Source organism: Hemicordylus capensis, chromosome 3, assembly GCF_027244095.1.
Source record: "Hemicordylus capensis ecotype Gifberg chromosome 3, rHemCap1.1.pri, whole genome shotgun sequence".
NCBI lineage: Eukaryota > Metazoa > Chordata > Lepidosauria > Squamata > Cordylidae > Hemicordylus > Hemicordylus capensis.
This window is the reverse complement of record NC_069659.1, coordinates 227,149,121-227,174,924: the sequence shown is the minus strand read 5'-3', so window position 1 is coordinate 227,174,924 and position 25,804 is coordinate 227,149,121. Positions and strand designations below refer to the sequence as shown.

General features: G+C 43.0%; 1 protein-coding gene across 1 annotated transcript in view; it reads left to right on the top strand.

The window, feature by feature from the left end:
- The window catches only part of JMJD1C (jumonji domain containing 1C), a 236,876-nt gene that overhangs the window by 48,996 nt on the left and 162,076 nt on the right, over positions 1 to 25,804 (top strand). The window contains exon 2 of the mRNA XM_053309757.1: positions 11,846 to 12,010. Within this exon, the coding sequence (XP_053165732.1) occupies positions 11,846 to 12,010 (165 nt within the window). The remainder of the gene's footprint in view (positions 1 to 11,845; positions 12,011 to 25,804) is intronic.

Genomic DNA, 25,804 nt, shown 5'->3' with positions numbered 1-25,804 from the left:
ACAAACTCATTGATTGATCCATCCCTGGAATTGCAACACAAAATTCCTTCGCCTCTCTTCCTTGCTTTAATTGTAGTATTATTGCCCAAATGAACAATCTCTTCGGGAATATCAAGCAATTCAGTATAGAAATCAAATTTTTTTGAGAGATGAACTGAGGACCCACTGTCTAACATGAATCTTCCATTTCCATGAAACAGTGAGGCACTAAAATTCTTATTGGAATTTGCATGCTTAAAGTTCTTAGTTAAATTCCTCTCAGTAAAATTGACTCTGCTTGTCTGATTCCTGGGACATCTCGCCACCTTGGGACCAGATTGGCTACACAGAAAACATCTAATGGGCATTTGTCCCAGTTGCCCTCATTCCAGGAGCAGTCTCCCTGGTCATGTGACCTCTCTATCTGGATTGAGTATCCTTGGCATAAAACTCTACAGGATCTCAGCCTTCCATGGGGAGCAGGCGGCCTTTGAATGAACTATCCCTCAGCAAGTTGTCTAGCACACTTCTGCGACCCACCCAGGCATTGCTTACTGTTCATCTGGCTTTGGTATGTCCCTAGCTAATGGATGGGCTCCGAATACTGTGGAAAAAGGAATATTGGGTCTTACCCATGAAGGGTCCTTTTTCACCGTAATTGGAGCCCATCCGCCCCGACCCGCGGAAGCAAACTTAATATTGGATGATAATAAGCATAGTTGGGGCCGACACTGAAACTATGATCACCAGGGCTAGTTCGTGTGTGTATATATGTGTACTATATAGAGGCGTTGGTGTGACAATGGTTAGTAAATATTAGTAGATATTACCACTCATCCGGATGGGCAAGGGCTAATCTAATCAATTTCCAACCTTAGAAAAGATCATTCCTTTTTTGGCTAAGCTAACCTCAAAACAGAGCTCTCTCTAGTAGTTTTTCACAGCATCCTTCAGCACGACAGTCAGAACTGGGGATTAGCGATCAACCTAGCCTCCAGGAAAACTCTGCTGTGATAACTTCCTGTCGATTCTGATAGCATGAAGGAAATACCCTAGCTAAAGGATGGGCTCTGATTACGGTGGAAAAACCCAAGTTCTCAAACCAGAATGGAAGAGAGTACTAGTTTTAGAACCCTGCAGAATACAGACCAAACTCCTTTCAGAATCTATTCTGACCAAAAACCTATTATTATGAGCAAACAAGGTGTTGCCCCCCACTAGCAAGGTCTGTCTTTCCATCCTCCCCTCTAGCAAACTTTCTAGAAACATACACACTTAAAGGATGGTCTAAAGGATGGGCTCCAATTATGGTGAAAAAGGACCCTTTCACAGGTAAGACCCAATGTTCCTTTCTAATTAGTTTTTGGGACCTAAGAGCAGCCCATTTTTCAAACTACTAAACTAATCCACTCACTTTTGCCTGAGCCAAAACGAAATCTAGAAACAGAAATCTGTTGCCTAGTGAATTGGGACAATAATTGACTGTGGAAAAATTATGGGTTACCATTTCATTCCAACCAATAAAATTGTTCTGAAGCTTGGTTTAGTCTACAGTCCTGCATATACATATAAAGACAGAAATGTGGTCTATTGAATTTGCATTTAATCAGGATGGCAGTCTTTTTCTCATACCACAACTACAGTACTTTTCATCAAAAGTTCTCGAAGCAGTTTACATAGAAAAATAAAGATTAAGTAAATAAGCTGGTTTCCTGTCCCCAGAGCACTTGCAATCAAGAAATGTAAAGCAGACACAAGCAACGACGACTGGTGGGTTGCTGTGCTGGAGTTGGAAAGGGCCAGTTGCTGTCCCTCTGCTAAATATAAGAGAATCACCACTTTAAAACGGTGCTTCATTGTTCAGTTAGCAGAAATAGAAATAGAAACAAAATAATGGAAGAGTACCCATTTGTGTGAAGACATTAGTCTTCCTTGGTCAGTTTGTCCTGCTTTGTTATATGGTTGGAACGTTTTACTTCCTTGTTTGCTTTTATATAGTTTACACTACACTCTGAATTCATTACTATAGTAGTGATTGAAAGCAGATTATTTTTTAAAATGCCTTTGGATGGGGTGGTATAAAATGTAATAAGTAATAAATGTAATAAGTATAAAAATACATGCACATTTGAAAACCTACATCCACTTTATAAGGCATTTTTTGAAATCTCTGCAGGTTTTTGATTTCCCTCACATTCTTACTCCAGTTGTGTGAGGGTGACAATGTTTTTTTGCATAGATTCTTAATAGGAACAGTATGCTACAAGACCATAAATGTAAGGCGAGATTTAATAAGTATATTAGTCATACATTAGTCTCATACCAAATTAAGATAAGATTTACTTGAGTTTTAGGCCTCTCCCTGTGCTCAGGTTCTCTGTGGTGGAATGTTTCCTTAGTTTTGAGTGCATTGTCTTCAGAAAAGAAGAAATTGCTGTATGTTTGTGTCTGTAAGTGTTGTAATCAGTATTCTGGGTTAGGAATAGATTTGAGTAAAAGCTCTAGTATCCCATTGCTGCCATAGCTGGACACTAATTGGGCTCGGCTGTTAGTGATTTTTGGCTCTTCAGGGACCAGGATCTTTTGGTCAGTACTACACAGTGCAGCTGACTTCACTTCAATTTGCAGGATAGCAGAAAGGGTGCATAGCTTTGCAGTGGTGCATCTTCTGTTGTGGCTAACTGCACTGGTTTTATGGTGTGTTTTTGTAGCTTTTTCCTTAAAAAAAAAAAAAAAATCCCCACAAAAAATGCTCTTTGTGTTTGAGATGTGAGTTTGTATTTGCCAGCCCACATCAACAATGAGAGTACTGTGCAGGACATTACTAATGATTGACTACTATCACACAGTTCTCAATCCTCTCTGTTTTCTTGGAATGTATTTGGGAGGTCTTCAAAAGGTTTGGACCGTGATTTTTAAAAATGCATTTCCTTTTTTGATGTATTATTTCTTCAAGAGACTTGGATGATCTCTGAATTTGATATACGTTACTAACCGGTTGTGACAATGGCAACCCCAAGCCTTAAGGGCTGTAGACCATTGGGTGGTCTTGGGTTATTTGTTTCCATTCAGTTAAAAGTCCAAGTTGAAAAGTTGCCTTTCTGTGCTAGATGGGTTGTGGCAGCACTATTATCCTTTAATAGGTTGGTTACTTTGTGTCAACCTGTACTTGCGCCCACAGCGGTTACATTTGCAGATCAAATCACAATGGAAGGAAGCAGAGTGCTATATTCTCCAATTAATCTCAGGATATCAAACTGCCTTATTGATAATTGGTGTTGATTGCAATGCAAGGATGGGCCATAATGATACTTCACTGTTAGACAGGTTTTCCTTTTGGCCTCGTGTTTCAGACGTAATTTTTTGTTTTCCTCCTCTCACTTACTTAGACTCTATTAGCAATTTATCTGGGCTATGTCTGGCCCAGACGGCCAATAAATTAGATCTATTCATTTTGAATGGAGCTGCCCTTGGGAATTGCCCTGGACAATTTTCCTTCTGGTCTGGGGTTAAGCTTTCTACCATTGATTATCTAATGGTATCACGTGACTTGGTCACGAGAGTAATGGGTTTTAAAATTGCACCAAGACCAGAGAGTGACCAGCTTCCTCTCATTTTGTCTTGCAACTTTGCAGAGCATTCCCTTAAACACCCCATGCGTACACATTGATTGATTTTACTGGTTCTGGATGGGGTTGAACTCCCCTTGAAGGAGCAAGTACGCAGCTTGGGGGTACTACTGGACCCGGCTCTGCTTTTGGAAGCTCAGGTGGAGGCGGTGGCCAGGAGTGCCTTTGCACGGCTTCGGCTAGTGCGCCAGCTGCGTCCCTTTCTCGAGAAGGTAGATCTGGCCACGGTTACCCATGCCTTAGTCACGTTACGGCTGGATTACTGTAACGCGCTCTATGTGGGGCTGCCCTTGAAGAATATCTGGAAACTGCAGCTAGTGCAAAACGCGGCAGCGAGGGTGTTATCCGGAGCTGCCCGTTGGGAGCACATCAACCCCATTCTGAAAGAGTTGCACTGGCTGCCGGTTCGTTTCCGGGTCCAATTCAAGGTGCTGGTTTTGACCTTTAAAGCCCTTAACGGTTTGGGCCTGGGATATTTGAGGGACTGCCTGCTCCCAAGGGTTGCTGCCCACTTGACGAGGACATTTGGGGGGGCCCTGCTCCGGGTGCCGACAATGAGAGAGGCCCGGCTGTCGTGCACTCGGGACAGGGCCTTCTCTGTTGCTGCTCCCAGATTCTGGAATGCTGTCCCAGTGGCCATTCGCTCCTCGGACTCCATCACGGTTTTTAGAAAGCTTGTTAAAACTTGGCTTTTTACCCAGGCTTTTACATAATCGTTTTATTGCTGCTTCTGTGTGTTTTTACTTGTATTGTTTTTATGCCTGTTTTTTATAGGTTTTTATATTTTTTAGCTTGATGTTTTTATTGTATGTTTTTAACTTTTGTAAACCGCCTTGGGGTTGTCTTTTAACGAAAGGCAGTATGGAAATGCAACAATAAATAAAATAAAATAAATTTGAACGCTACTATCGAACCTGGGCTGCTTAAAGTTAAGTGGAACTGGCAGCTAAACCAAGTAGTTACTGATTGGGTCAACTCAAAGCATGGTGATGAGTTCCTCACTAAGCTCTTAGGAGAGTTAGGGAACTCTTCTTCCATTCTCAGTCCTTATGATGCACTTATTCTGAATTTAAAACCACTTCTGTCTAGAACTGGTCTCGCTCACTCTAAATCGAAGACCACTTCCATAAGGAAGTGGTTTGACCAGGACCAGGAGCGGAGCCAGCCGAGCGGCGGCCTGTGTCCAGCCCCGCTCGGCAGCCCCAATATGCCTGTGCACATTACGTCATGCGCATGGGGCATGGCTTGGGCTCTGTAGGAGCCCAGAGAACCAACTTCCCCCTCGCATGCCCGGGCCGCCGAGAGCCCAGGCAAACTTCTTGCAGGTTATTTCAGGCAGCTCTGACTGCCCAATAGAACGTATTTCCCTTCCTCTCCCTCTCTGGTGGGAGAGAAAAGGGAAGATGTCTTGTTAGGCAGCCAACTCTGCCTGAAATGAAGAGCTGAGAGCCCGCTCCGGCTCTCGGCAGCCCAGGCCATGCCCCCTTGTCATGTGCGAGGGGGTGTGGCCTGGGCTGCCGAGAGCTGGAATGGGCTCTCAGCTCTTCATTTCAGGCAGGGTTGGCTGCCTAACAGGACGTCTTCTCTTTTCTCTCCCACCAGAGAGGGAGAGGAAGGGAAATACGTTTGATTGGGCAGTCAGAGCTGCCTGAAATAATGGGCAAAGGGTTCGCCCAGGCTTTCGGCGGCCCAGGCATGGGAGGGGGGAGTTCGCTCCAGGCTCCTATGGAGCCCTAGCCATGGCCTTTCCCCATTGGGGGCCTGGGTTCTTTGAACCTTTTCACCCAGTGGTGGCTCCACCCCTGACCAGGACTGCGTGATTGCTAAGAGAGATCTTGTCTCCCTCTTTGCCTTTTCTAAAGCCAACCCATCTATGCTGTTGAAATTAGAAGTGTTGAAGAGAAAGCGAGCTTATAAGGCTCTTTTGAGGAATAAGAAAAGAGCTGCAGTACATGAAAATTGGACAACCCTTATTAGAACTGTCAAGAATAAAGATTCTGCGGGCTTCTGGAAGTTGACTTCTGCTTGTGTTAATTCTTCCTCCAGTTATATGGCTAGTTCAATAGCAGCTGAGTCTTGGGAATCTCACTTCTTTTCTCTCTGTAGTGACCAGTGTATGCATACTCAGTTGGATTTACCAGTTGACTCCACTCCTCAGTGCCTCCCTGTAACATCCCAATAAACCAAACTGATTCTTCGCCTAAAGAGTGAGAAGGCCCCTGGCAATGATTTCATCCCTACTGATCTACTGAAATCTAACAGTGATTGTTTGGCCCCGGTTCTGGTCTCTCTATTAACATATATCGATCAGACAGCCCAAATTCCACATGTCTGGCGTCTCGATAGCATAGTTCCTATTTTCAACAAAGGAAGCAGAGAGGATCCAGCTAATTATAGGCCAATAAGCTATCTATCTATCTCTATCTATCTATCTATCTATCTATCTATCTATCTATCTATCTATCGATTGTTAAATTTATATATCGCCTTTTATTAAAGCAATACCAAGGCGGTTACAGCAAAAAATTTAAGCACAAGATGGTAAAAAAGACACAATTAAAATATTAAGTGAAAAAAATATTAAACAAATCTGATTTAAAAATAAAAACAAAAACATAAAAGTAATACAGACTATAAAGAGCAGAAGCAGAGAATCAAATAAATGCCTGGACAAAAAGCCAAGATTTTACATTTTTTCTAAAAGCTGTGATGGAGACCGAGGAGCAAATAACCACCGGGAGAGCATTCCAGAGTCTGGGGGCAGCAACAGAGAAGGCCCTGTCCCGCGTGCATGACAGCCGAGCCTCCCTCATTGTCGGCACCCGGAGCAGGGCCCCCTCAGATGATCTCGTCAAGCGGGCAGCAACCCTTGGGAGCAGGCGGTCCCTCAGGTATCCTGGGCCCAAACCATTAAGGGCTTTAAAGGTCAAAACCAGCACCTTGAATTGGACCCGGAAACAAACTGGTAGCCAGTGCAGCTCTTTCTAAATGGGTGTGATGTGCTCCCACCAGGCAGCTCTAGATAAAAACCCTAGCTACCGCATTTTGCACTAGCTGCAGTTTCTGGATATTCTTCAAGGGCAGCCCCATGTAGAGCGTGTTACAGTAATCCAGCCTTGACGTGACTAAAGTATGGGTAACTGTGGCCAGATCTACCTTCTCAAGAAGGGGACGCAGCTGGCGCACTAGCCGAAGCCGTGCAAAGGTACATCTGGCCACCGCCTCCACTTGAGCTTCCAAAAGCAGAGCCGGGTTCAGTAATACCCACTAGCTGCGTACTTGCTTCTTCAAGGGGAGTTCAACCCCATCCAGAACCGGTAAAATCTCCTCATCCCTATTGGCTCTCCTACTGACCAACAATATCTCCGTCTTGTCCGGATTCAATTTCAGTTTATTAGCCCACATCCAACCCATCACAGCCTCCAGCCCCCGATTCAGGACATCTGCCACCTCCCTAGGATCAGGTGACAAGGAGAGATAGCTCTGAGTGTCATCCACATATTGCTGACAACTCAGTCCAAGTCCCCGGATGACCTCTCCTAGTGGTTTCATGTAGATGTTAAACAGCATGGGGCTTTAGGTATGGTAGATCAGTTATGGATCATTGTCTCATTCTGCAGTGTTTAGTTGACAAATATGTTTGTTCTGACAAAGGATCTCTTTTTGTAGCCTTAGTTGACTTTAAAGCCGCCTTCCATTCTATATCTAGATGCCTCTTGTGGTCAAAATGTTCAAGCTCATCAATCGATAAGTGGTTTTTGTTATTAATCTACAAACTACATGAGAATACTACTCTCTGTGTCCGATATAGTCCACAGGGCCAATTATCTAATTCAGTTCCGACTTCAAAAGGCATAAGGCAGGGTTGCATATTGGCACCTTTTCTAATTAACATCATCATCTATATTATCGTGCTAACTGAACGGCTCCAGAGTTTGGTGCTCCAAAACTAGCTGATAAAAGGTTACCAATATTTCTGTATGCTGACAACCCTGTGATCCTTTCGCAGACCAGGATCGGTCTTAAGAGAGCCTTGGCGGCCTTGGCTCTCCATTGCCAGGATGAGCATTTGGTTATCAATTACTCCAAAACTAAAATTGTCTGTTTTAACAGAGTTAAGAATTTAACTTGATCTGTAGATGGTCATTGAATTGAGCAAGTGAAACATATTAAATATCTCGGAGTGGTTTTTCAGTATAATGGTAGGAAATCTGCACATGGCAGACTGATCTCTGACATGGCACAGAGACGTGCAGCAGCTGTACTGCGGTTCCACCGTACTCAGGGCAGCGGTTATATCCCTGAAGTTTTCTAAGTATCTGTTAGCAGTACTTTAGGTTGTGCTTACTGCTCTTTTAAGGACCGAAATTGGACTAATATCTGTAGAATCTCATGCCCATTCCTTGTTAGCTTTTTTTTGGTTGAAGCTTTTTTACCTTAGTGGTTCTAGAAGGCTTCCCTCTCTCCAAAGTATTTTGAACTGCAGCCTCTTTTGTGTCAGTCTTGGATGAATTCCACTAGAGCTGTTTTCCATGCCTATGGAATTAATGTTGAACTGCTCCCTTAGTAGAGTGAAACAGCTGCTTGAAGAGAAAAAATTAACTTCGTTCCAAGCAATAGGATTTGTATTAGGTTGCAAATATGGTTCATTCTCTGTGGTACTGATTATATGAAACATAATTTGAATGAAAGAAATGCTCTATAGCTCTTACTGTTTGTCCCTGTAAGAAAATCCTTCACAGCATTATGCCTATACTGCATGCCCACTGTAATATGGACGTAAGGTTTACTATTATTAATACTCTGTTTAAAGTTTCTGCATTTGTGTGTATGGGGACATAGAGGGTGTCCATTATTTATTAAGTTGTCCTTTATATAATCACGTAAGGCATAAAGGTCTTGCAAATATTTTGCATCCCTTTGTTAACAGGTGTATTTTGGAGCTGCTATGTATTCTTCTCACAAACAATGGTTTCAGTACTACATAGAGTATTGCAAAATTTGTTTTGGCAGCCCCCCCCCCCAAGAGTCCCTAACTGAGCAAATGGACTTTGTCTAGGGCTTGGTGTTGGAATCTTCCAGGCTTGTGGTGGTAGTAGACTTCAATGTTCATTTCGGGACCAAGTTTTCCGAGACGGCTCAGGAGTTCATAGTGGCCATGACAATTATCTCTAGTGGTCTCAGGGCTGATGCATGTTCCTGGAAACACACTTAATCTGGTTTTTCACTCTGATCAGGGTGGTGTTCCGTGGGTGGGAACTCCATGTGATTTTTCCATTGTCATGGATGGACCACAATCTGGTTAAGGTTGGACTCAAAATCACTTTCAGACAGATTCCAGATGGTGTCACTTGGAGACTGTTGTTCTTTGAAATGTGAACTATTATATGACTTTCCTCGGGGCTCCGTACTGACTCAAATGCTCTTTAACATCAACATGAAACCGCTGGATCATCAGGAGATTTGGTGCAGAGTGTTCTCAGTATGTGAATGACACCCAAATCTGTTTCTCCATGTCAGCATCATCAGATGGCATAATCTCCCTAAATGCCAGCCTGGAGGCAGTGATGATGGGCTATTTGAGGGATAACAAACTGAGACAGTATCCAAATAAGATGGAGGGTACTTACTGTTCTTCCCCAGAAGGAACAGGTACACAATCTGGGAGTGCTTTTGGATCCTAATCTCTCCCTGGTGTCCTAGGTTGAGGTGGTGGCCAGAGGTGCTTTTTATCAGTTTCGGCTGATACTCTGTGTCCATTTCTCGAGATAAATGACCTCAGAACAGTGGTACATATGCTGGTAATCTCCAGACTTTACTACTGCAATGCACATTTATGTGGGACTGCCTTTGTATGTCGTCCAAAAACTGCAGTTGGGACAGAATGCAGCAGGCAGGTTGGTGGGTCATCTCAAAGAGACCATATTACTCCTGTACACTGCTACCAATAAGTTTCTGGGCAAAATACAAGGTGCTGGTTATAACGTATAAATCCCTAAACAGCTTAGATTCTCCTAGAGAACTTTGTCTTCGCCATGACACCCATCGCCCATTGAGATCATGTGGAGAGGTTTATCTGCAGTTGCTACCAGCTCATCTGATGGCTACGCAGGGATGGGCCTACTTTGTTGCTGCTCCAAGACTTTGGATTGTGCCCCCTGCTGAAATAAGAGCTTCCCCAGCTCCGACAACTTTTAAAAAGTCCTTAAAGACTCATTTTTCACCTGAGCGTTTTAACTTGACTGTGGTTTTCAATTGTTTTAAGGTTTCCATTTTTGTCTTAATTGGTTGTATGCATGTCTGTAAAATACCCAGACATGCAAGTTTGGAGTGGTCTACAAATTTAATAAATAAATGCTGTTAACTTTATCAAGGCTGCAGAAGATTTATTTTATTCATATGTGTAGAGGAGGTATCTTTATCTATTGAATGCTGTGATGTTTGTTCCTGAATCTGTGTCCTTTGACTGTAAGCAATAAAGTATGTACACATAATTAGAAAAACATAACAAAATGTAACCAATTGCAATGCTATAATCAATATTGTAAATGCAGAAAACCAAGCATAGTATAAATTTCCAATTTCAGATTTTCATGCCTGTCAATCCAAATATCCAAAGTACTCCCCAGACCCCATGGACTTCCCCAGGGATTTGATAATGCTGAGTCCTAGCCCCTCTATCACAGGTAGTTTATATATAGCCCCTTATTTAACATTCTCCTCCGAATTAAAGGTAAAATGTGCTGTCGAGTCGATTTCGACTCCTGGCGCCACAGAGCCCTGTGGTTGTCTTTGGTAGAATACAGGAGGGGTTTACCATTACTTACTCTTGCGCAATATGAGATGGTACCTTTCAGCATTTTCCTATATCGCTGCTGCCTGATATAGATGTTTCCCATAGTCTGGGAAGTATACCAGCGGGCATTAGAACTGGCAACATCTGGCTTGATAGTCAAGTCATTTCCCCGCTTTGCCATTAGGTGGCATCCCCTCTGAATTACCCTGTACTTTACTGCCTCCCTGTAACATTAACTGCTTCCAGTGCCAGCTTTGGACTGTCTTCTGCATCCCATAAGAATGTGCTACTTTGAAAGCATCTAATGTAAACAATAAAAAGCACGTTCATAGTAACATGCCCAGCTTGTCTTCCTAGGGGAATACTAGAGCAGTTAGTGCTCTTGGGACCATTTGGTGGAATCCATCTAATGAGTGACTAGTCTTTCTTTATGGAAAGGAGAGCTGATCCACTTGAGTAGTTTAGGTAGTATTTAGCTATAGAACTTGGTAAATTTCTCTTTATAAACCACCTCAAAATGTAATAATTGGAGGTATATAAATGAAATGAGGCAAACCTTGGAAGGCATGTTGCCCATGAAGAGGAGAGTGTCTTGAGGACACTCTGTTTCTTTAAATAGATAAATAGATTATTACTGTGGTGTATTTTATCCAGGACTGCCTTTTGAAAGAAGTTTGGAAGCTGCAGTTGATCCACAATGCAGAGGTCTGACTTGTGAGCAGGGCTTGATGTATGGATGATATTAGAATTATTCTCAAGGACCAGTATGGGTTACCTGTTTTCCAGACACAATTCAGAGTGCTAATTGTACTCTAAACTGTCTGGTTCTTAGGTAAAGGAAGGAACATCCCCTTCTACATTTATATTAATGTCATCTGAAAAAATGAATGAATGAATAAATAAACAATAAATAAATAAATAAAAATAAATCCAAGGAAGCTGTACTCTGTGTGTTTCTACTCTGGTGGTGTGGTGGATGAGCACAAAGTTGAAGAGTGGCACTCTTCAGCTTTTGCTCATCCACCACACCACCAGTGTCTTGTCTTGTGGAACTCTCTCCTGGGAAAGGTATGACAGACAACCTTTGTTCAAGTTTTCAGACACTCAGGAAAGCATTTGTTGGACTGAGGGAGGGAATCTTGCTGTGACTTAGGCATTTCATATACTTTGTTTAGTTTATTGCTGTTTTATTCAGTTCCTGTTTTAATTAATTAATTATACATGTATTGAACTGTACTGTACTTGATAGGTGTGTGTTAAATTTTCAGCAAACTGATGTAAGGGTTACAGCTGTAGTGGAGTAAAAATTTAATAATTTAAAATATATTTCTTAGCACACAATCTAGGAATTGTCTTTGCTTAGAAGCAGCCTATAAAATTTTGGCCTTGCCTATATATTGTGTGTCTCTAATGATATTTTTCAACTAATTTATTTCCCTAGGTATATGTGGAATTTGATGACCTTGAATGGGAAAAGCGAGAATGGGTTAAAGTTTATGAAGATTTTGCAGCCTTCCTGGTGGAGTACCAGCTGGTCTGGGCAAAGAGAAAAGATCCTAGCCAGACTCAGGGATCAAAGATTAAGCATATTCAGTGGCCTGCACTGGTAAGATGAATAACATCTTTTTGAGAATATAGTTGATAAAGTCTAGGAAGTGAAACAATGTTGTTTTACAGCTTACAGTTTATAAACTGGTGTGTGTGTGTGTGTGTGTGCGCGTGTGTGCATATGTGTGTGTGCTCGTTCCCTTTTTTTCTTTCTGTCCCCTGGCAATGGCATAAATATAATTTGGGGCAGTAGGCAGGATCCAGACTATGTTAGTCATGACTGACTTAATCTGGATGCTGCCCACTCTAATTGTTGCAATCTTGATTCAGTTTTATGGGAAAGAGTATACAATTTCCTCCACACACACCCCCCCCATCTTCAGTTCTAAAGCAAATAGTGGCCTGGATGGCAGGCAGTTCAAGAGTTTGGGGGTGTGATGTGGTGCCAGGCTGGGCTTAAAGCAGGCCAGGAACATAGTGCATGGAAACTGGATGTCACCTGTTTACTCTGTTTGGGCTGCATGCTGAAGTGAATTATAATCATTCTCTGTGATCTGTTTACTCACTTTTTGGAAGTGGCTTGGCTCTAAATTAGCATCAAGAGCCAGTTGGTTGAATCTTTAGAGGCTAGTACTGAAAAGCATGGAAATTTTCTCAAATTTCACTGTATACGAACAACTTAAGGAGTCTGTTGTGCTTATCCTAAAATAAATTCAGTGATATTTTCATTTACTGTTAAAGGGATAGAACTCTTAGGATTTTAGTTGGGAGAAATATGCATGGTGTTAAATCATAAAGTTTTGTAAGGCCATACGTATTGTAATTCTTAATGCTGTTTCATACCTTCAAAGGAAAAGGATGTTCTAGATCAATAGCTGCTCTGGTTCCATTCCCAAAAGAGGATCACTTGTCCAGAGATGTATGGTGATTCGTGTTATACCCTTGTTTTTCATGTTGTTTGTTCTTGCTCTTCAAGAAGCATTGCAGAAAGGATTGAATATTTCTTGCATAAATTATCACTAGTAGCTCCCAGGTATTTCATAATATGAAATGTCTGTAAATGGCTGCTCTTTCCACACAATCATTTGTAGTGCTGCCTCCCAACTTGGGAAAGTATTCCCTCTTCCAAATCCTAAATTACCAAATTCTGGTTTATCCAGTTTCCCTGTTGTATCCCTGTTGCTTGCAATCTGTGCCACTAATAAATATGCTTTGAACAGGGCTGGCCCATCCATTAGGTGGACTGAGGCAGTTGTGTCAGGTGACTGGGTAATAGGGGTGGGTGCCTGCTATGGTCACTTGATTTTGCTGCTTCTCCTCTTCTCACTCTTCCTGGATTTAAGAAGAAAGCAGAAGAATGGAGGGAAAGGAGTGATGGCCTTAGAGTAGTAGTTCACAAACAGGGGTATAGGTACCCCTGAGGTACTTAAAAGACTCCTTATGCAGAGCCCTCCTGTATTCCCATTCCATTGCCATGCTATATCCTCCAGGTCCAAGGATTATTATCTTGAAGCCAACAAGTTCCCCACAATGCATCTTCTGCAGGATAGCAGGGAGGAGTATTGGGCGATGTTCCTCCTTCCTGCTCCACCTCCTTGTGATTGGCTGGCTCTACACTCAGTCTCAGCTAACCTCTTTTTCAGCCTGACTGCCTCATCAGTGAGGGAAATGCTTGCTGAACTTGTCATTCATGATGAGGGGGGTGGGTGGGTTGAGACTGAGCACATCACCAGCCAGTCATAAGGCAAAGAGGAAGGAAGGGTGGGGCTAGAACAGGAATATGCTCTGAAGCCCTGACTATGAGGTGCATACAGAAAGAAGAAGAAAAACTTAGAAATTGGCACATAAGCCTTAGGAAGACCAGCCATGTTTTGGGATTGCATGCGAACCAACCCAACAAGATTAGCTTGCTGGACTTATAGTTGTTACTACTAGTAATATGAAAGAGTTCTGGAATCATAAAATTTATTTAGAGTATCTTTGAAGATTTTGTATGTATTTTCACATTATGTGTAGGATTAGAACTATGTGACACAATCCACCCTACTGTTTATGAGCACAAAGGTCAATGTGCAGAAAGCTTTACAGATAAACGCTTGGGGCTGTATGCATGTTCAGTCTGCAGCTAGTCCACAGGACATGTGCATTTACATAAATCAAATGTGCCACGGTGCACCAAGCACAGCAAAGCAATGGGGCACAAGTGATGCCAGCAGGGTATCAATCCCTGCACGACCTGAATAGCCCTTGCATGCAAGTTGTTTGTGGTTTGGGTGCCTGGAGGTCTAGCTAGATTAAAGCTATGGCATTGGAGTGGGGAAGGTTGTCATGGGATGTGTGGATTTAGGAAGTGAGGTTTTGTACATATGGGCTGGAATGTGTCCTTTGTTATGGGGTATGTGAACTGGCTTAACGTCAAACCAGATCTGGTTTGGCTCGAGGTCGAGCTGAAACCCCCGGGGCAGTTTGGGAGTGTCAGTGACATTAAATTTTGTTTTTTCGGCACCCTCGGAGGGTGCTGCTGCTGAGGGCATGGGTGGTCCTCTGGTGGCTCCCCCTCCTCTTGCTGGTCTTCTCCCGGTCTCCCACTGGCTAGTTCGGCCCATTTTAGGGCTGGTTTTGCCCTCTGTTAGTGCTTGGCGGCCATTTGCAAGGCCAGGGCCCAGCCCTATATTTTACTCTCTCTCTCTCTCTCTCCATATCCATATATATATATATATATATATATATATATATATATATATATATATGATCTCAGATGACTTCAAATAGGACTGCTTGTGTTTTGCAATGTAAGCAAAGACTATTTAACTGTAGAATGTTAAATCTGAGATTCTTTAAGAGCTGTGTGTGGGGTGGTGGTGCATGGAACCACCGGTCTGCGAACCAGTTCATCAGAACTGGCCGGCAGTTTGCTTTGTGCTCTTGAACTGGGTCGAACTGGTTTGGCCCAGCTTGACCTGGTTCAAGTGCCTTGTTTGTAAAGGATAATCCGGTAAGAATTCCCCTTGACAAGCAAAGGAGATTCCCTAGCTAAAAAGGGGTTCAAGGGGCAGGCAGGGGAGAATGGGCGAGAGGGCATCATACTGGCAGTGGCTGCACGGCGACCCCTCTGGGCTTATCCAGTGCTCCGCTCCTGCACTGGTGGCTGCCTGCTGAGGGCACCCCTTGAACCCCTTTTTAGCTAGGGAATCCCCTTTGCTTGGGAAATTTAGGACTGACAAAAGGAAGTACTTTACACAGCGCAGAATTAATTTATGGAACTCTGTTCCACAGGATGTGGTGATGGCCACCAGCTTGGACGGCTTTAAAGGGGCTTAGACAAAGTCATGGAGGACAGGTCTATCAGTGGCTGCTGGTCTGGTGGCTATAGGCTATCTCCAGCCTCAGAGGCAAGATATCACTAAAATACCAGTAGCAGGGGAGCAACTGCAGGAGAGGGGGCAAGCCCTCATCCCCTGCCTGTGGGGTTCTTGAAGGCATCTGGTGGGCCACTGTGTGAAATAGGATCCTGGACTAGATAGGCCTTAAGCCTGATCCAGCAGGGTTTATGTAAAGGGGAATCGTTACCGGATTATCTTTTTCAAGCATAGCCAAACTGGTTTGATCCAAACTGGGCCTAGTTTGGTTCAAACCCAGCCTCCTTTTGGGGGGAGCTGGTGTGGTTTGAGCTAAAATGGGGCCAGTTCTAATTGAACCGGTTCTGCACACCCCTATTGTGAACAAAATTTGTGAAGAATGTTGATAATTGCCTCTGGAAACTATAAGTTCATCCACTGGAAATAAAGCATACCAACAGTGATCCAAAAGGTGGTGTAGGTTATTTTCCCGATAGTTGGGTAAGACATTAGAGGAAAATAAAAGAATTCTCTTTTTGGATTCAAGAACTTTTAAGGAATCTTCAGTACAAGATGATTTTTCAATAATAGTTTATTAATGAGATCCAGTGTGGACTAGTAGTCAGAGTATACTTGAACATAAGACATGGAGACCTGAGTTCAATTTCCTTTTCAACTCCATCAGCAGGATTAATTAAGATCTTGAGTTCCAGAAGAGAAATTGTTGCATAAGAAATAAAAATCTTAAGGTTGGCTTTGCTGGACACCAGGGTGGATTTGATTTAAATCACGATTTAAATCACGATTTAAATCACTAGCAGGGTGGATAAAAATAAAAAAAATCCGATTTAAATAAAAAAAATCTGATTTAAATAAAAAAAATCAGATTTTTTTGATTTAAATCAGATTTTTTTGATTTAAATCGGATTTTTTTTATTTTTATCCACCCTGCCAGTGATTTAAATCGTGATTTAAATCAGTTTGATTTAAATCAAATCCACCCTGCTGGACACTACACCTGAATAACAGATTTGTCCATATAACAGTTCCTAATAGTTTCTGGAAAGACAGAGGTTATGAAAATCTTGGGTGTGTCTTTTCCTCCTTCAGGGTCCCTCTTTCTAATTTTGCTCCTGACTTTTCTTTAGATTTTCCTTCCTGTCAGACAACCAAGGAACACTTTTTAATTGGTTCCCATGTAAAGTATTTTCTCAGCAATTGGAAACTAATTGTGGAAAGCAATTATAATTTTTTCCTAGTTGCTGAGTAGGTTTTTCTGTCCAGAACTTTCTGAAAAGGCCTCATGCTGCTTTGTACACATTCCGGAAAAAATCAGAAATAGGGCTAGAGTTGCAGCTCTGGGGTGCGTGGCCTGAATACAGGTGGCCAGACAGTTAAGTGTAGTGTCCACAGCAGTGTTTCTTTTCCTCTAAAGCACTGTTTTCATTCTTTGCCAACATTAAGTGCTCCAGAAAAAAACCCTTTGGCCACCACGATAGTGAGTAGAGTGGGTGCTTTAAAAATGCTTAATATAGGGTAGATATTTTTCAAGATCGCCTCTTTATCATACCCTTTAAGCACTCAACTTTGCTCTGTCTACTCAGTATCGTCAAAATGATAGGAAGAAACAAACTTACCACTTAGGCAGGCAAAAAACCTCAACAACATGCTTTCTTAATTGCTCTATGGGTAGAGAACACAAGTAAAGCTGAAACTGAAAAGCAAAGTCCAAGGAAACAATCAATCATCTTTATTACGGTCATAGACCCAGCATAAAATGCAGGGGGTGATTACACAGTACAAAGTATAATGCATAACGATATGTTAAATGGCCTAATGAAACATTAAAAAGTATTTAAGGGTATAAAATAACATTAAAAGGTATAAAAGGCATAAAAAGGGATAAAAGGCACAAAAAGGCTTAATTGCATAAAAGCCTGAGTGATAAATACAGCGAGACTATATAGCTATATATAAAGAGCGCAAAGTTATAGTGCAAAAAAAGAGGGAGGAGCATAAATATTTCAGATGGTGTGCTGTGTTGGATTGAACACATTATAGCATGCAAGAGCCAGCAGGAGGTCAGACTAGGACTGCTTGGACCCACTGCTTGCCAGTGTTGGGATGTTGGATGCTGCCGCAAAGGAACCTGGCAACACTGTAGGTAATAGCGGGCTTAGTGTCAGAAAGTGTCAGAACTTAGTGTCGGAAAGCAGCATAGAGACATAGATATGTCTCAAATGTCCTGTGTAAAGATCGAATATCTCTGTAATACAAACAGTGAAGTAGGACATGTTCAGTTGTTTCACTCTGTCTGAAGCTGCAGGGTCATTGTTGCTCTGCAATTGGGATGTTCCTGAAATGTCTTTCTAGCACAGCTGAAGGGAGGGTGTGGCAACATGCTAAGGTGAATGCCTTTCTATGTTGTGAGACAGCCAATTGAGTAAGATATGACACCGGGGAGGGTAAATATGTAAGATTTTGACTGATGAGAAAATTCAGGACCATGCTTAAATCAGTTTGGTGCTCTATATCCATTATAAGCTGTTTGATAAAAGTGTTGGCCTGATCACAGCCCATATTAAGTAGAATCAAGGGGGAAAGGCCCAAGGATTTTTTGTCTCAATTGATGGTTTCCATTTAGATAGGTAATTGTAACATAAGACTAAGGGATCAAGACCAATGCAGCAAAAGGATAGTCTGAGCCAATAGCTGAGAATGGCCACTCACACCCTGGCCAACACTTTGATCAGGCCTGTCTCCAAGTGCAGAGTGGCATTAGAGACACAACTTGGAACTTGAAGAACTTCCTGCAGGAATTTGGATTTCACGTATTCCAGCGGGGCGAAACTGTGGAAGGGATCCAATAGTGCGCCATAAAAAAGCTGGGCTAGTGGTTTGGCAACAAACAGGTTGAGGGCCGCGGGTACATAATCTTCTCTGCTTGTATGCAGGAATTTGATGATGGCATCGGAGCTCCTCTGGATATTTTGAACCACATGTTCCCCATGTACTTTCCTAGAGCTGCCATAGTGAAAAACTACCCCTAAATCTGGCAGGGAGGCTGTTGTAGAGGACCTGGTAGAGATTATAACTGCTTTTCTGAGGGAGGGCAGGCTGCCTCTTTGTCTTAAGGAAGCAATCATCAGACTGCTTCTGAAGAAGTCTGCCTTGGATGCCTCAGAGTTAAGCAACTACAGGCATGATTCTAGCCTTCCATGGCTGGGCAAGGTGATTGAGATGGTAATGGCCTCACAGCTCTAGGCGGTCTTGGATGAAACTTATTATCTAGACACATTTCAAACTGGCTTTTGGGAGGGCTGTGGGGTGGAGACAGCCTTGGTTGGCCTGATGGATGGTATCCAGTTGGGAATTGACAGAGGAAGTTGGTCCTTTTGGATCTCTTGGTCCTTTTGGATCTCTTAGCGGTTTTCAATACTATTGACCATAGTATTCTTCTGGAACATCTAACGGGGTTGAGGATGATAGGCACTGCTTTGCAGTGGTTCAACTCTTGCCTCTAGGGCAGATTCCATATGGTGTCTCTTGGAGACTGTTGTTCTTCAAAATCTGAACTTTTGTATGGTGTCCCTCAGGGCTCCATATTGTCTTGAATGTTTAACATGTACATGAAACTGCTGAGAGAGATCATCAGGAGATTTGGTGCAAGGTGTTATCAATATGCTGATGACACCCAAATCTATTTCTCCATGTATGTGTCAGCAGGAGAAAGCATAATCTCCCCAACTGCCTGCCTGGAGGCACTAATGTTGCTGGATGAGGGATAACCAACTGAGGCTGAATCCAGATGAGATGGAGGTACTTATTGTGTGGGGTTGGAATTCGAGACGATTTTGATCTGGCAGTTGTGGATGGGGTCGTGCTCACCCGGAAGCAACAGGTACACTGTTTGGGGGTGCTCCTGGCTCCAAAACTCTCCCTGGTGTCCCAGGTTGAGGTGGTGGTCAGAAGTGCTTTCTATCTGCTTCAGCTGATATGCCAACTGTGTTTGTTTCTTGAGATGAACGACTTCAAAACGGTGGTACATATGCTGGTAACCTCTAGGCTGGATTACTGCAATGTGCTCTATGTGGGGCTGCCTTTGCATGTAGTCCAGAAACTGAAGTTGGTCCAGAACCTGGTGACTAGGTTGGTCTTTGGGTCATCTTGGAGAGACCATATTACTCCTGTGTTGAAAGAACTATACTGGCTGCTGATAAGTTTCTGGGCAAAATACAAGGTGCTGGTTATAACATAAATCCCTAAACCACTTAGGCCCTGGGTATTTAAGAGAACATCTTCTTCACCATGAGCCCCACTACCTGTTAAGATCATCTGGAGAGCTTCATCTGTGGTTGCTGCTAACTTGTTTGGTGGCTACTCGGGAACAGGCCTTCTCCATTGCTGCCCCTGGACTTTGGAATGCTCTTCCTGTTGAAATAAGAGCCTCCCCATCTCTGGCAGCTTTCAAAAAGGCACTGAAGACATATTTATTCAAGCAGGCTTTTGATCAGATTTATAGTTGTAAGATTTTTAATGTTGAGTTTTAAACTATTTTAATGGTTGCATTTATTTCATGTATTAAATGATTTAAACTACCCTGAGATGCAAGTTTGGGGTGGTATAGAAATAGGTCAGATGACTAAAGCAAGCATAGGATCTGCTCAATCACATATGTCCATCTATCTGTCAAAAGTGAATTTTGGGCCATTTGGAGAAGATCATGATTTTAGTTTTATGGTAATTAATTTCCAGGTAGTCTTCCTTGCAATATGGTGTTAGGGCCCTTAGCTCTCTTCTAAGGCGAGTGGGGGGTCCTTGAAAGGATTACTGCATCATCTGCATATAGCAGAAAGGCAGTGTGTCACCCCGCACGTTTAGTGGGGTGAAAATCTAGGTTATTGAACTGGCCCACCATCGTATTAATGTAGAAATTGAATAGAAGTGGGACCAGTGTGCATCCTTGCTTGACACCCTTCTGGGTTTAGACTGGTCTTGAAAGGTGGCCTTGGGGGTTACACCTTACCTTAACTGACATGTCTGCATGCAGGGTGCGAATTAAATACAGCAGACACTGGTCAATGGAGGAGGCTTCCAATGTCTCCCATAGTTTGACGCGAGAAAGAGAGTCAAATGCTGCCTTGAGACCAATAAAGGGAGACTGCATTGTAAGAAGAGTATTTCTCGACGAGATGCTGAAAAAATAAGCACTGATGAATGGTAGAGCAGCCTTCCCTGAAACCAGCTTGTTCCTTTGCAAGGAGATTTTCTTGTTCTAACCAGTCCTTAGGTTTCCCGTGTGTCTTGCATATAGCTTACTGATTGTGTTGAGCAAACTGATGGGTCTGTAATTGGCAGGTTTGTCCTTTCTTTCCTTTTTGAATATGGGGACAATTATTTGTATCCCCCAGTCCTTGGGGATTTGGCCATGCAAATCGATAGGGGTGAAGAGCAAAGCCAGAATAGGGGCTCACCAGTCCAGATGATTTTTAATTGCCTCTGGCAGAATAAGGTCTTCCCCTTGGGCCTTGCCCAGTCTCAGTTGGGCAACAAGGCTCTTAATCTCAGATGTTGACTCTGGTGCCCATACGAGCGTGTCCTCAGTGGCAATTGCAGAGCTGCTAAACTCTGCAGTGGGGTCCTTGTAGAGCTCGTGAAGGTAATTCACCCAAATCCCTGGGGAAATGTGGCAGTCCAGATGGCTCGGACCATTGCTAGTAGAATACATTGTGAGTCGCCAGAACATAGTTGAGTCCTTGGATCTGATGGCCTGAATGAGGTGCATCCAGTTACCTCTTGTAGCACCTCTTTTCTTACGTGCCAGAGAAAGCTTGTACTGTGTTTTCTGTTGAAGGAGGTTCTGTGTGGCCAACAGAACAGAACTGGACTTATAGTCTTGGTAGGTGGGGGAAAGGGCGTTTTTTACATCGATGTCAAACCGTCCTTGTCAAACCACAACTTGGAGCTGTGCTGACACTGCACTGAAGGGGCACAGTTCTTACAAGCTAGGTGCTGTTGAAGTTCCTGGACTACGGTGTTGTCAGACTTCAAGGGCTTGCCGTGGGTATCAGCCGTTGTCAGGGATAATTCGATACGATAAAAGTGTTCTGAGGCAAGTAGATCGCTTATCACGTGGTCAAGCTGGAGGGTCCTTTTAGCGCAGCAATATGCCCTTCCGGTAGTAGATATGGGGGGTTTAGTGGTCCTCAGTATGAGACAGTAGTAGTTCTTTTATTGCAGCCATAGGCCAAACAGCAATATGGGACTGGAAAATGAAGGGCTTTAGCTGGAGCATGATTGGAAGATGGTCACTATTGAACTTTGTGATGACCTCTGATCTCTCCACCAGGGGGAGTCCAAGGAATAGAGTCTAACCCTAGCCCACAATAGAAGTTCTAATGTTTAACCAGGGCCAGCCCTAGTGTTTTTGGTGCCCTAGGCAAAGTATAATTTCTCCCTGCCCCCCACTCAATACAGTATAGGTAGAAAAATAGTGTTCTAGAGAGAGAGAGAGAGAGAGAGAGAATATATATTACTTGCAAAGGTTCTACCTAAATGTAATTCTAACTTTTAAGCATTTAATCAGAAAGATGAGTTGTGGTACATTCCTGGATAGTGAAAGGGCTGCATAAGATTTTTGTGTGCCTCTTAAGCATTTCCAGTTTAGAAGTTACATACTATAGGAATAAAATGATTAACAAAATAATGCCAGGTAGTGACTGGATAAGTACAGTTCTGTTTTTGTTAGAACATTTAAAAAGCTAATATGTGGGGTAGCACCAAAATTGCCATTTAGAAAATATTCTTTTGAATAACCAGATAATCAAAATCAGTGACACAAACTGAGTTAGAAGAACTACTCAAGTGGTTTAAGCAATACTGGGTAAGCTGGACAGAATGACAGAGGTATGAATATGCAAGAACTACTGGACCTCGGTGTATTCTTGTTGCTTGTTCTACCTTGATCAAAACAAACTTGTATGATTCACAACACAAGCAAATATCATAGCTTACCCTCCCAAGTAAACCTAAACTTTTGGAAGATTAAAAGTTTAGTATGTCATACTGATTCTTTCTAGATACCAAACATCAGAATAAACTACTGTCGGAGCAGCAGAGTCCTCCAAAACCATAATACAAACAAGTGCTGATTTGCATTACAAGCAGAATACACTGGCAATTGCTCCCAACTGAAATCTTTTTTTCAGTTTTCAGTTTTCAGTTTTGTAACAGCAGAAAGGAAAAAATCCCAGTCAGAACAGTTTAGAACTAGCAAACATTCTAAGTTTCTCCTCTCCTTACACACAACAAATTGTCAGCCTTTGTGGGGCAGGGCACCATTTTCTTAAATACTTTGCTATGTGAGCCATTTTGAGAACTTCGTGTTGTTAAGAAGCCATATATAAATATTGAATAATAATAGAAAAAACAAAAGCACCAGCTTTTCTAGAGCATTTCTTCTCTCTTTTATTCCTGTAGCTTTGAATGCTTTTGTAGTACCTGATTTCCCCACAAGAAAAATAGATAAAGATAACCATGTATGTATGTATTCATTCATTCATTCATTCAATTTATATACCGCCCTTCCAAAATGGCTCAGGGCAGTTTACAACAGGATAACAATTAAAATCAAAACTATAAAAACAGAATAAAACCAATTAAACATGCAAACAGCTAAAAACCCTGGAAAACCAGGGCAACCATGTACACTGCTCTGGGCTCCTTGGAGGAAGAGAGAGACATAAATGTAAAGATAAAGAATATAAAACAAAATAAAAAGATTTTGGAGGGGTTTTCTTAGATGTTTCTGCTATAAAAGCTTTGGCTTATGCTTGTTGGCACCTTGTACTGTTTTGAAAACAACCCAGAGCAAATAAGAGCGTTAACCCAGGATTCCACCCCCACCCACATCATCATGATTCAAAGAAACAGGAAAAGAAGTTTTAAAACCAAACCAGTTAATGAAGATAGTGATTTTTGAGGATTGGAGTGGTGGGAGAATATCTCGCTTGCTGGCTGGTTCTCACTCTCACACTTCCTATTTGAGGGGAGTGGGTAGTGAGAAACACACATACAAAGACTCGCCCCCTCCCCCCAGCAGCAGAGAGGAACACACAGTGGCTTCAAAATGTGAAGGGGAGAAACAAAAACTCACATAACAAATGGGAAAATATTCTTTTAAAAAATGCTTTACTTTCTTGAGGAGGACAAAAGCTCTGCAGGCCTGTCCTGCATTTGAAAAGTACTTTACTACTGGAGGCTTCATGCCTCTTCCACTTTACCACTGGAGGCTTCATGGAAGCCCTGAAGCCTCTGCTCCTGCCCACTCAACCGTCTCATTATTAGGTACTTAACTAGGCTGCTTAAAAAACCAGAGTGAAAAATGAATAGCAAGGAGCTGAGATGTAATGTTTTGGGACTGCTTGGAGGATTCCCCCGCCCCCACTAGGAGAGGCTCCCCTCTATCCCATGTTTACAGAATGCTTTTGATTCACCAGCCCAGCAGGGGAATTTCTGTGAGCTTTTCTCCTGAGGAGACGGAGCTTGAGCAGAGAGCGCATGCCATCCTAAGCATGTGTGGGGAGGCGGAGTGGGTAATTTTCTTTCTTTCCTCCTTCAGCCTGCCAGTTCCGGTGCATGCCATGTGGCTGCCTCGACAGCAGGGACTGAGAGAGAGAAAGAGAGAGAGAGCATAGTCATGCTCCAGGTCCGTTCTAGCCTGGAGTGAGTTGTACTGTTGCAGACAGATATTTGGGGGGTGGGGCACACTCTCTTTCCTGGTTTGGACTCTGCCCATGCTTTCCAGGTTCTGGGAGTCACTCATGGCTGCCTTTGGACTCAGGAAGGGGAAAGAGCTTTTTGCAGCTGGTAGTGGGCAGGCACAAGGCCTGAGAACGGTGGCAGTGCCTCCCCCCCGCACTGAACAGGCTTGCTTGCTGATTGTCTTCCTTGCTGTGAGCCTGTGAGAGTGTCAGAGATGGGATGCCAGTGCCAGCAGACAAGTGCCCAGCATGCCGCAGTCATGGGATACTTTTGGTTTGCCAGGAGTCTCTGGAGTGGTGTCACATGACTCAGGCTGTCAGCGCTCCTCCCCATTTGGCGCCCTAGGCAACTGCCTGGTCTGTCTTGTGATTATCTATTCAAGTGTCATGTTATTATATAGAATGTATTTTTTCCGGGGTCACTTTAAGTAATCATAGGTTGATTGTGATCATGAAAAATCTACCCCTGGGGGAAACCTTGAGTGAGCAGACTTTTGGAGTCATCTTACTGCACTTGAAGAAAGCACTAGCACCACCTGCCATTTTTTAGTTACAATCGTTCTTAAAATTAGTTGTCATTCTTTAAATTGAAGCTGTCATCATAGTGTCACAAATCAAAAGCCAGTTTCCCAAAGAAAATCCTAGGTGGGGAAAAGCAGTACTCTAGGTGGGGCAGTGTACCCACTGTCCCCACACTGGCTGTAGAGCTGTCTCCAAACCCATGTGAAGACAAGGCCACATGATGTTGAGGGAAGGGAATTACCTTGGAAGATACCCTACACCTTCATTTGTTTGCATCAAATTAGGGCAACAAAACTATTTATTATAAAACATTGTTTGCCTTGGTTTCTAGAAGCCTGAAAACCGTTCCCTTCCATTCCAACCATTTTGACAGAAATCCAGCAGAATAGAGATTTTATTCCAGCATTTCTGATAAAATAGGATACTATTTAAGTCATGTTGGGATTAATCTGATATTTCCCATTGTAGCCAATGTTGGATCTGACAGCACTATCTAATGTGACTGCACAGCCCTAGAAGTTACATGCTACTCTGTGTGGCAATCAGCTGAACTATGGCAGCCTTGCCAGGCATGAAGTTCTTGGGCCCTGGACTGACCCTGCCTAGTCAGGCAGTCATTAGTTCATTCCAGGACAGGAAAAGGCTTCCTCCCTGGGCTCAGGCTTTGCTTCAGCTTCAAAGTCTCACTGGTCTTGCTGCTTTATTTTCTTTGAGCCTAGTTCCTGCTTGGTTTGATCCCTGGTCTTGACTCTGACTTTCAGCTTGTCTTTCACTCCTGTTTCTTTCTTGTCTATTCTGCTTTGACTCTTGATTTCAAAACTGACTTGTACCTTGTCTCTTTATCCTAATTCCTGGTTTGTCTGCTAGTCTTTGACCCTTTATTTTGGTGTTGGTTTCCAACTTGATTCCTAATCCCAGTTCTTGGTTTGTTCCCTTTCTCCTGACTCTCAACTGAGCCCTCCTGGACCCGAATTCAGACTCGAGCATGTTCTCCAGTGGTTGCCCCCAGTGCTGACGCTTGTTTTCTCAGCTTGAGCTTGGGACAAAATTTGTCCAGGAACAAATCAAATAGGTGGAGGCACTGTTCTCGCTTCTCATGTTGTTCACCTCTGAGATGTGCCATCAGTGTGTTCAGTATAGGGGTTGTGCACAGAACTGATTTTGCTGGTTCAGTTTGAATTCAAACCAGCCCAGTCTGGTTGCGGGTCAGGCTGAACTGGGTCCGGTCTG